General features: G+C 39.8%; 1 protein-coding gene across 7 annotated transcripts in view; it reads left to right on the forward strand.

Moving 5' to 3' along the window:
* Nucleotides 1-10,700, forward strand: part of TOM1L1 (target of myb1 like 1 membrane trafficking protein) — a 37,497-nt gene extending 26,797 nt beyond the window's left edge. For all 7 annotated transcript variants that reach the window (XM_005282793.5, XM_065563516.1, XM_065563518.1 and 4 more), the window contains 7 exons: nt 1,218-1,278; nt 2,884-3,004; nt 4,295-4,391; nt 4,933-4,993; nt 6,254-6,353; nt 6,674-6,755; nt 9,343-10,700. In XM_005282793.5, coding sequence (XP_005282850.2) covers nt 1,218-1,278; nt 2,884-3,004; nt 4,295-4,391; nt 4,933-4,993; nt 6,254-6,353; nt 6,674-6,755; nt 9,343-9,409 — 589 coding nt within the window. In that variant the 3' untranslated portion in view covers nt 9,410-10,700. The remainder of the gene's footprint in view (nt 1-1,217; nt 1,279-2,883; nt 3,005-4,294; nt 4,392-4,932; nt 4,994-6,253; nt 6,354-6,673; nt 6,756-9,342) is intronic.
* The last annotated feature ends 1,357 nt before the right edge of the window (nt 10,701-12,057 follow it).

A 12,057-nucleotide genomic window follows, 5' to 3' on the forward strand; every position in this document is an offset into this window, starting at 1 on the left:
TTTAGTTTTTGCACAGATGTCTTATCTCTGTCACACAGATGCTCGAACGAGTGGAACCAGTGGGTATGCAGTAAACAAGGACAATCTTGCCCCATCCTTCCTTCCTTTTTTTTTACCCTCAAACCTCTTCCAAATGCTTCAGCCAAACTGTCGTATTTTCCCAGTGTCATTCTCACAAACTTTCATGCTATTCTTCGCAATATTTTATTCAGTTGACTCGTAAGTTTAGTGTTTGTAGCTGCGGGTTATGTTTTACAATTCACTCTTTAAAGAGAGTTTTTCACTTCTTGCCTGAGGAAGTTTGTAATGTTAGTAAAATACAAATGAGTTTCCCTTTTGGTTTCTGTAAATCCTATTTATCCAAATGTTGACCTAGAATCTTCTTAATACTGATGATTAACATTTTTCTTGGAAAGCTGAAACTTCCCCCTGAATTATGAATAATAGCTTGTGGGTATGCCTCAACAAATCCCCGGTGAAACAGTTCACCTGTTGATTGAAAGGGCAAATAATTGCTCATGGGAGTGTGAAATTGGTCAAAGACTATTTTAGCATTCTCATGCAGTAGTACTGTATACATATTTAACTGTCATTTCTGGTTGCAGTTGCATTGTACCTCAAAGCTGCTATACACGTTATTTGCAGTGGTTTCTACTGGCTTGGTTAATATTTGCTACATACGGATTTATTATTTGCTATAGGAAATCCTCAGTATGCCCTTGAATACACAGGTATGTGAGATGCTAAAAATTATATAGGTATGTTTTAACTAGTTGCAGCTGTTTATATACATTTGAGTGGCACTATGACTGCTTTAAGGCAAGTCACGTTGCATTTCCTGTATCTGATTATCAACGAAGTTTCTGGGCAGAGTCCCAGTGAAGTTAAGGACAGTGGTGTGTGTGTGTGTGTGTGTGTGTGTAGTCTACTGGCCTGCTGCATGGAACCATGGCTCTAGTGGTTTTGATAACTCTACCATAGTAGTTCTTCCTTATGTCAAGTGACACAGAGCTGTGGTTCTGGTTCTAATATTCCTACTGAGGACATTAGTGTCTGTATGTGCATTTGGCTGGGGCTTGTTAAATACTTTTCTAGATCCTTTTGTAGGATCAGACCTTTGCAGTAACTGCTGGATTCTTATGAATCACACTTTCTTTTTGAGTGATACACCTGGGACGTTTAAGACTCCGTTATTGACAATGTACCATTTCCAACAGGTTTTCTCGGAACAGAGTGCGTTTTTTGGAGAATCAGCGAATCCAGTGTGAGCAAGCAGAGGTGAGTAGTTAAGGACAAATCCCATCAACTCAGGGTAAGAATCTGGCTAAGATTTTATAAACCGGAGCTTTTCCTCTTATTTGTTACAACAAATGTGCTTTTGTGACCTAAGGAATTCTATTTGCTTGCTATCCTCTGTTGGATTCAATATTCTGTCTCCAACAGAGGATAATGTTGCTCTATTAATTTGCAAGAGTTCCACTTACAGAATCTCATTTTGTAGCACAAGTATCAATTTACTTTCAAATATAACATGGAGAATAGGAAAGGACAACTGAAAAAGAGAGAAAATCTATTCAAATGCAGTTTTATTACCTCTATTGCTGCGTACTAGATTCAATTCTAATCTCTCACATGATCTGAAGAGATTTCTTTCTTTTCATCTGTAGTCTTATTTTTCACTTATTGTCTCTAGGGGCATTTATGAAGCTGGAAAATGAAATTTTAAAGGCTACTTTTCTCCCATCACTGCTCCTATTTTATTAACCATGCTGGCCCTAATAGTGATACACACATTTTACCTTGTACAAAGCCAAAATTAACTCCGTTTCCTTTACATCCTGCATGAGGCTGATTATATTGTGATTGAAATATAGTCCATAATTATTACAGGAAGGTAGTAATCAATTTGGGTTTTTCGATGAAACACTCCTATAACTGGCTTCTATTTGTAATCAGATAGTCCATTGGTAGTTTCTGACTTTTGGATGGGTTAATAGTCCAAAATGAGCCAGTTTGCAGATTATGTAGCTCATTCACAAGTCCCCAAGTTTAAAATAAATTTTTTTTCGCTAGTGCTAACAAAACACTTTTATATCAAACATGTGATATAGTTAATTCCCTTCTGATTTCATTCTTAACTCTGTTAAGACACACCTGGGCTTAAATTGCAGCAAGGGAGGTTCAGGTTGGACATTAGGAAAATCTTCCTAAGTGTCAGGAATAAATTGCCTAGGGAGGTTGTGGAATCTCCATCATTAGAGATTTTAAGAGCAGCCTATACAAACACCTGTCAGGGATGGTTTAGCTAATACTTAGTCCCACCATGAGTGCAGGGGACTGGACTAGGCGACCTCTCAAGGTCCTTTCCAGTCTTATGATTCTATGTTCACTAGACCTGAGTATGAAACAGTTTTCCTGTCTTGCAGAAATTTGAGATTTTTTAAAAATATTTTTCTGTCCTGAATCAGTCAAAAAGTAAAAAAAAAAAAAAAAAATCATGAAATAAAAGTTTGAAGAAAAAAGAATGGATTGGGTCATTCGAAACATTTCATTTCAATTAAAAAAAATGCTATAAATTAATTTAAATTCTGAAACAAAAATTTTGAGCCACTTTTTAATTTTGAAAATGTCAAAATGCGATGTTTTGCCAACCTCAGAACTTTTCTTTTCAACATTTTTTAAAAGGGGAAATTCAAAACCAACTTATTCCTACAAACAGTTCTGGTTTTGATTAAACTGGCATTTAAAAAAAAAATCATAGAAAAATTCCCAACCAGCTCTACTGGTCACCTTTCCTCAATAATATTCAGATTCTGATTTCAAATGTTTGTATTAAGTGACAATAGCAACTTAAGTTTACTTTTAAACTCTTTTTCTTCTTAGATCTATAGCAAACAACCATCTGCTCCATCATGTGATCTACTTGACGTCAATTCAAGTTCTTCAATTCCTGTGTCAGCATTGGGGGGAACTGGCCCTGAGACTCCTCAGTTTTCAGAATTAAGTGAGTGAAAGATTTGTATTTTCTCTGAAACATTAGGAAGTTTGATATAAAATATTTCTAACCTTGTGGTGCTGGAGCCTATGCAGATGGAATGAAAGTATGCTGATTCACATCACATGGATGTGGGGCTAGAGGGCCGCAAAACTAATGAAGACATTTCTGAAAGTAAGAGTTGCTTGCTGCTGCCCTGTCCCACTGCTGATATGATTCAAGCATGTTTTCCTCAGATGAATTTCAAATACATCTGAGAGGAAACAAAATGTAGGCCCTGATGAGAGAGTGAATGTGCACAGTATCAAACAGAACACTGGCCCCAACACAATACACTATTGCAGGAATGTACATCTGATGTTGGATAAATGAACTACCATAACAAGCCATATAAAGATGAGGTTTTTTGTGTACATCTCCTGAATGTCATTTTGGAATGGCTCACAATCAGTGAGAGCGGTGTTATTCCTTTGTAGTGTTCTTTCCTAAAACAAAGAACCACTGTGGCCAGAACAAGAAATTCCTTGCAAGAGGCAAATGTGTATCTAAATGAAAACGAGAGAGTTCTGATTTGAACCTTTAAGGGAAAATAGAGCTGATTTACTATTGTATACTTAAGGTACTTTGTACAAAAATCTGTTGATGTGAGAGGTTGTGTTTGGAAATAATCTGCCTCCTCCGTTATTAAATGGGGGATCATTAATAATTTACAAGGAAGCAATCTCTGTCATCCCTGCCCAAGAACGTCCATATAACCATGCACCTACATAACAGATCTTGCTGGCACAAGTTGTTTGTTCTGTAGGTTCAGAAGGGAAAGGCATACTTATCCTTTCTGAACTTCCTAAATATGTTCAAGGAGCTCCTTCAAATCTGCAACATGTTACTTAGGTTGGGAGAGGTAAGAACTCAGAGTAAATGTATTGTTATCCTACAATCCTATAAGAAATGGGTGGTCCTCTGGTTTTAAAGTATGTTTCCTAATATGCGTAGTGCCACTCCTCCCCCCCCCCCCCCCGGCAATTTAAAATGTCAGGCAGAAGTACAATGCATTTCTGAAATCAACTCTACATTTCTTACCACTTCAAAGGCAGAATTATAATATCGCTAAATGGAATAGTATTAAGTATGGAATAGTCTTCAGTATGTATTTCAAAGCAATTGCACAACACTGCCACTTCTTCACTGCAATTTTATACCCCCTCCAAAAAAAAATCATTGATAAATAATAACCCAGCAAAGACTTAATTGTTTGCCAAATAACAGTTATGCAAGTTTTAATACCAGCTTGAATTTTAGATTGCAGATCTACCAGTGCTGCAGATCCAAGCATCCACCATCCTTTGCTCTACCCTCAGCTAGATTTATTAGCTCTAGCAAACGCTCAACAGCCCTCGTAAGTAATATGTTACCAAGAAACTGTAGTATAATGTTTTCAGAGATGTTTGTTCTTTATATTGCTGCTCTGCCACGTACTTTTGGAAGGATCTGTGAATGTTTGGAACTATTTATGGTTTGCACACTCGTTCAATAAAACAGGAATGCCTACCTTTTGCTCTAGATTCATCCTGTCACACTTTAAAAATAGGCTGCTTCTGTAATACCCTTTGACCAAAAATTAACACATTTAATAACCCAGCAGCCAAAAGTATATTTAAGATTTCCTACCCGTCCTCCCAACCCTCACTTTCTGGGAGAAACAAATCAGCCTTGCATAATGCCTTACAGGTCAATAAACTAAGACAGCTTAGGACCTAGGAAAGCAAGTTCCAAACCTTGCAGAGACGGTTCTGGCAGCTGTCCCCTTTTGGTGACCCTAGTGATCTCAGCTCTGGCACAAGGTGACAGTCAGCCAGTAGGAAAAAAAATCTAATTATATGAGTTCATGTTCTTCTGTTCGTTTCTCAGTGACATTCCATGTGTTAATCGTTACCTAGGTTTGCAACTGGAGCACAAAGCACAAGCCAAAGCATCCCTGAAGGTCATATCTATAACAACGTGAGTAACAAGGATGCTCAGAATCGCAATCTTCCATGGCAAGTGTTAAAACGGAGGTCTCCTCCCTCTTGTTCTGCTAGCTGTCCAGATGGAAGTAAAAGAACCATCCCACAGCACTTTTCCAAAGCAATAGGGAACAACCTCAATGTGCAGGGTAACTTCCCATTCTCGATACAACACATTTTGTACTGAAAGGTTGTGTGTGAGATGCTCGCTGTAGCCAGCTTGGTTGCTGCAGTTTGCCTAAGCCGTTACTGTATGAGTAGTATTTAGATAATTAATGGATGTATACCGCACATTGAGATTGCTGTATGAGAGAGCCACTATTCAGTGTGTTTACCCAGCTATAAGTTTCCTGTTGCAGACCATCTAGGCACTGTACGTTTTTTGTTTGTTTTTTTGTAATATAAAAACTTTAAGAAAAGAACGAACCAGCCAAACACCATGTAGGATAAATGGTGTGTGGGCAAAATATCCCACCCACAAAGGGATGCATTCTCAGCTTAATATGAGGAATGTGTATGGTGGAGGGAAAGAAGATTGGATATAAAAGCAAAGGGAGTGGGGACCCACATAAGCCAAATAAAATAAATGACTTGTATCAAACTTTGAAAACAGACAGAGAGGAGGTTACTCATCTGTTCGTCAGCAAACCCTTTGGATGGGGAGTTCACTATGTCCAAGAAAGACTTGCTGCATTATTATCTATATTCTAGCAGCACCTAGAGATCAGGGCTATGTCGTGCTAGGTTGAATCTAGTGACTGAGGTGAGATCAACACTGACCAACCATAGCTGCAAAGCAGGGTTATAAGGAGAGAGGAAGTTACTCATGTGATTCTTGCCAAGATCATGAAGGGCTTTCTATGATCACATAAGAACTTGCATTGTATCCTTTGCAATCAGTACAAATCTTGGGAGGCTGGCATCACCCACTCCTTCCCCCCTGCTGTCAAAGAGCAAGTTAACAGCCACGTACAAATCTCACAGCCTCTGGCTCAACTATCAGAATAGAATATATACAAGTAAATTATACGTATGTACACTACAGTAATAGAAATATTGGCTCTAGCAGTTTTACATGGAGAACAGCAATAGATGATTGTTTTGTGCTGCCTGACCTGATCTGTAGCCTTTGTCTGTTTTTACCATCTTACAAAATAAACAGTATAAAAAGGTTGTCTACCAGCATACAAATTTAAACATGTTTTGTTTGCACTGCCTGCTTACATACTAACTTTATTATGATTGATTTCCTTAGCTTGCCACGCTTTTAAACCCAGTGCCTTTGCAGACTGTAAACCTCCACACTGTTAATGCCTCATCACTGAATGAGACAACACCAGGTGCATCACCAGCAGGTAATAAAGTCATTTTACACTTCAGACCTAACCTCCACATTATGCATCTGTTTTCCCAGTGTCCCATAGGGGCCTTGCATAGTGGATCTGAAGGATCACAACAAAAAATCAGCAGCAAAAACTAACATGGTCCAAGCTCTGTATGATGACTTTGAGAAGTATGCATCTGTTTAATATTTAGAGCGTGAAAATGTATTGGGGATAATCAGTTGTTGTTTTATGTCAATTCAAGATGCAAAACAAAGCAAACGCTCATCAAGCATGTTATTTGCTTACTTTAAAATATGTATTAATTTGTCTTTTTTCCCATCTCCCTTCAGACGTATCAAAGAGCAGTTCACAGACACCTCATTATTATGAGATAATGGAATTTGATCCTTTAGCGCCAAGCTACAGCACAGAGTGAGTAATTTTGAAAATTACTAATCTGCAGTTTCTCACTGCTTTTTAGTAGTGTATGATGGGATGATTTAGTTGGGAATTGGTCCTTCTTTGAGCAGGGGGTTGGACTAGATGATCTCCTGAGGTCCCTTCCAACCCTGATATTCTATGATTCTATGATGGAATGATTTATTGGATGAGAGAGACAAGGTGGGTGAGGTAATATCTTTTATTTAGGGCTATCAATTAGCGGCCGTTAACGTGTGTGACTAACGCGTGTTAATCACAGACCTTCTGGGCGGGAGAACCTATCTGGTCAGGCACAGTAACAGAAGTTGCCACCAGATGGTGGGAAGAGGCTCTAGAGTTTAGAGAAAGTAATGTGGTTTTCATCTCAGCGCTTTTGAAGTAAAAACAGGATGGCTAGGGGCTTGCCTGAGTGCCCTTCCACCCCCGCTTGCAGGGCTCGCCCAAGCCACCCTCCCTATGCCTCCTGGGGCTGGCACCCGCAGCCGAGGCTGCCCCCCACCTCCAGCTCCACACTGCCCACAGTGGGGTGTCCCCGTCCCAACCCTGTGCGGCCTGCAGCTGGGGCTGACCCCTCTCCCCCGTGCTGCCCGGGGCTGAGACTGACCCCCGCCCTGAGCTCAGGGGCTGACCCCTCCCCCATCCCCTGAGTCCCGTGCTACTTGGGGTTGGGGCTGACCCCCACCCCTCCCCCCGAGCTCAGGGACTAAGCCCCACCCCTGTGCTGCCCGCAGCTGGGCTGACCCTCCCCCCGCTCCAGACTGCCCACAACTGGGGCTCAATCCCCCCATCCAGTCCTGTGCTGCCCACAGCTGGGGCTGATCTTTCTCCCTGTCCTGGCCAAAACGGGATGGATCGGCACCCTAGCCAGCCCGGGCCCTATTGTTCCCAGCTGGCCCCTCACTCCCGGGACCAATCTCCCTGTGTCATGTCCCATTGCCCCTAGCTGACTGCTCACTCCAGGGATACCCCACAGAGAACACGGGTCTGACAAGCTCAGCCTCCCTGCACCAACCTCTCCACCCCTGCAGTATGATGAGTCCCTGGGGTAAAATCCACCCTGCCTTGCAAACAAGGGCTCACTCAGCGGAAGAGAGCCCACCTAGCTCCGTAAAAGGAGGTGAGCCTGGTGAGCCCAGTACCAGAAACCACCCTTCCAGAAGCAGCAGCAAGACCCCTTCCTCACCCTCCTCCTGCGCAAGTTATTGCTTGGTCCTCCACATTTTCACCCCAGCTTCCCAGGCCCTCCTCCTGCACAAGTCATTGCTTACTTCCCCCGTCCCCTGTCCTCCCCCAACACTGAATGCTTGTTTGAGTGATTGGCTGAACAAGGAGTAGGACTGAGTGGACTTGTAGGCTCTAAAGTTTTACATTGTTTCATTGTTAAGTGCAGTTATTCTTTTTTACATAATTATCATGAAAATTGAACTTACAAATGTAGAGAGATTGCTCTACAGTACTTCAATGGGGTGAATTGAAGTTTCTTTTATACAGTGCAAATGTTTAATAAAAAATAAATGTAAAGTGAGCACTGTACACTTTGTATTCTGTGTTGTAATTGAAATCAAAATATTTGAAAATGTAGAAAACATCCAAAAATATTTAAATAAATGATATTCTGTTATTGTTTAATAGCGCAATTAATAGCGATTAATTTTTTTAATTGCTTGACAGCCCTACTTTTATTGTATATTTCTTTTGCGAGTTAAAAATGTATGAGATTAATCAAATTGACGTAGGCATCAGGTGAAGGCGATTAACATTAATAGGAGTGGCTAAATTCTGTGCAGTTCTTTGAACATTCCTGGGTTAGCTAATTGGGGGGAGGGATAGCTCAGTGGGTTGAGCATTGGCCTGCTAAACGCAGGGTTGTGAGTTCAATCCTTGAGGGGGCCACTTAGGGATCTGGGGCAAAATCAGTGCTTGGTCCTGCTAGTGAAGGCAGAGGGCTGGACTCAATGACCTTTCAAGGTCCCTTCCAATTCTAGGAGAGAGGATATCTCCATTTAAAATATATATATATATATATATATATATATATATGCAATAAACCTGTGCAGGGGGTTTTATTAATAGGTGGTTCGCTATTTTTCCAGTTACCTATGTGCTGAAAAATAATCTTCTTAACTCTTGTTCAATGGCATGAAAAGCTGAACATACCAGGACTGGCCTTGGTGAGGGCAGCCCGCTATAGCCTCACAGTATTTATTAGCTCAGAGCTATCTTCTTTTGTAGTTTTAATTTATTAAAATCAGTAGGTATTTCTTTTAACATTTTTGTTCTCCAGCTACTTCTGGAGACCTGAACCAAAGTCCTATTTCATTCAAAAGTGAAAACAAGTTTAGTGGTTTCTCCTAGTGTCCCAGGTGGAGATGTACAGTATTTTCCCAAATTCACCACAATTAGCAGTGTGCTCAATTTTGAACGCTGGCTGTCCTGCCACTTCAACTTCTGTCTAGTAGCCATTTTAGACACTTAAGAGAAATATTCACACTTGAGCAGGATTTCACTGGCACATTTTTGCTGAATAAAATGAAATGAGCATGACCTAGTATTTACCCTACTCTTCTTCTTCTTCCAGAGCTATTTATGAAGAAATTGATGATTATATCTCCAAATCAGAAGTTAAAAAACATACAGATTGCTAAGAGTGGAAGGTGAACTCTCTTAATGAACACAAAAGTTATTCTCTGATGCCAACACTAGACTGCTTTCTATAACTGACACGTGAATACAAGGAAAACTCGTTTGCTATTTTGAACATAGCAACAAATAAGCATTGGGGTCTTGTGTTATCCACTTCCATGTGTTGTGTTTGGATCTACTTTCAATTCTGATCATTGACACTTTATATAAGCGAAGTAAGGCCCCAAGTCTGCACACACTTATTTTTCAAGGGGACTATTATTGTATGTGTTTGCAGGATTGGGTCCTGAAACAAAACTGTCCACAGAATAATGCACTCTGCCGCTAACTGAAGCAGAACACAAGCAGTCTTCAATTACAGAGGAAATCTTTGCTTCAAGATTAACTAACATGCTGAACTGCTTTATTTTTTATGTAGCAAACAAAATTAAACTACTATTCATCTACAGGAACTGCATAACTCAAATCTGTTTTTTAGCATTAGTGCTCTTAGTTGGGCAACTAATGTGAGTGACACCATCCAAAAACCTAGGAGGAGTTCTGTATCTAGGAGCCTCCCATGCTAGATCTATCGACTGTTGTGTGAATATACTCACTATGGAACCCTTTTGCCTTTATATTTTGAATGCAGATGTTACTTCATTCTAAAACCTGATTCAAGTGTCTATTGTAAAACAAAGGAGAAAAAAACACCCCTACATTTTACACACGCTTTTGTTCAACGTACAAATTAATGGGTTTTGCCTTAATAAGGACCCACTCTGAGTTGGAGCCTGAACGCTTTCTTCTGGGCTTGTCAGAATAGGAAGTTGTTTTTTGTTTTGTTTTTTAAACCTCTCTGCTTACTTGTATCACACCACATCCTCACTTTTAATTTTAATGTGACTCTTTAAAAACTGGATATGAACCAATCAACACTTTCCTAAGTGTTGTTTTTATTTTTCAGAGTTTTTAATCCTATAAGGAAAAAAAAATATCTGTAGTGATGGAAGAAGAGCAATATGGAAAAGTTATTTGGTTGTCAAATTATTTTAAGTAAGTACCTTAGCATTAAAAAGTGCTACTTTTATTAGCAGGGTTAAAGTGCCTTCCATATTTATGTTGAATGTAAAATTTGCACTTTCATGAAAGACATAATAGTGCTCTGAATTGAAAGTTGTGATATAAAACTTAAATAGGTTTTTGTGGCTGGCAAGTCAGATTAAGATTTTTTGAATCTGTGTGTTTAAAGTTAAATTTTATTATTTTAACTTCAAAAATGTAAGCAATATTAAATTATATTAAGTTCTCCAACTGTTATACTGTCTTTTATAATACAAAACCAGAGGAAAACCAAATTATTAGTGGAAAACTACCACTGTACCACTTGGACTTCTTACCAGTTGTCATTCATAAAAGGTGAAATACCCATCATATAACACTACCCCACAAATACTTACACCACTGGGAATACTTCTGAGTATAAGGTGTGACTAGTATGTGGGTGGGGATAACCCTCCCCAATGGCCAACATGCCAAATTGCTCTAAAGACCAGCTTTCAAGCTTACACAGAGCTCTTCTTCAGGTCTGGAGCTCTGTGTAAGCTTAAAAGCTTGTCTCTTTCACCAACAGAAGTTGGTCCAATAAAAGATATAACCTCACCCACCTTGTCTTGAATATCCTGGGACTGACATGGCTACACCATGCATGCAAGTTGCTCTAGTGCAGGCAAAGGCCTTACAGTCAAATCACAGACCCATTTAAGAAACATCTTGTCTTTAGTCCGATGTGGTCTACAGCTTCAGAATCAGGAATGATTTACACTTCAGTTTTATTGTCAGTAATCTGGCCAGAAAACAGAATTTCTCTCCCCTGAACATTTTTTCCTGAATGGGGCCAGAAAATCAAATTTTTTTCACTGGGGGAAAAAGTCTCAAAATTCCATTTTAGAAGAAATGAAATGGAATTTTCCAGCTTGCTGCTCAACTCACTCCAATGGAAAATTCCCAGCCAACTCTATGGTGCTTGGAGTTTTGTTTTGTTGCAGCATAGCTATGCCAGTAAAAGCCCTAATGTAGATAGTTATATAAGTGCTTGATGGGGGGACAACCTACTTCATTAACTGGAATAAGCTATACTCATAACTGCATTGATAGTAGAGGTGGGGAGGCTCTGCTGCTTAACTACTCTGGCACAGATAAAATGGCAAATCTTAAGTGTAGACAAGGCTTAAGAGAGGAATCCATGGCAGAGTGTTCTCTGATAGGGCCCCTATACCCCTGGTATTTGCATGGTAAGTAATAGTCTGAGTTCTTTATTTATAAGGCATATATAACATCTCACTGGCCCACAGAGAACTGGGTGAAGTTGGTGGAGAACTCTGAGAGAAATTTTATTATTGGTATTTATTCCACATTTGTTTGTGCTGCTATGGGAATATGATTGGAGGGAAAAAAAGAGTGTTTATTTGGCGTTTCTAACAGTCTGTCTAAAGCACCCAGAGCTCCAAAGGAAGCTCGTGTTTGTATACATTTGAAGAAATAAGCCAATAGCTAAATTTCCATACGCTTCTCTGGGGCCAACATTTGGCCTTCGGTCTGGAATTTACAATCTTGCACAGGCCAGGGCTTTGCTCAGACTCTCCACACACTAAAAATCATTTTATGCAGC

The sequence above is a fragment of the Chrysemys picta genome, chromosome 12 (assembly GCF_011386835.1).
Source record: "Chrysemys picta bellii isolate R12L10 chromosome 12, ASM1138683v2, whole genome shotgun sequence".
NCBI lineage: Eukaryota > Metazoa > Chordata > Testudines > Emydidae > Chrysemys > Chrysemys picta.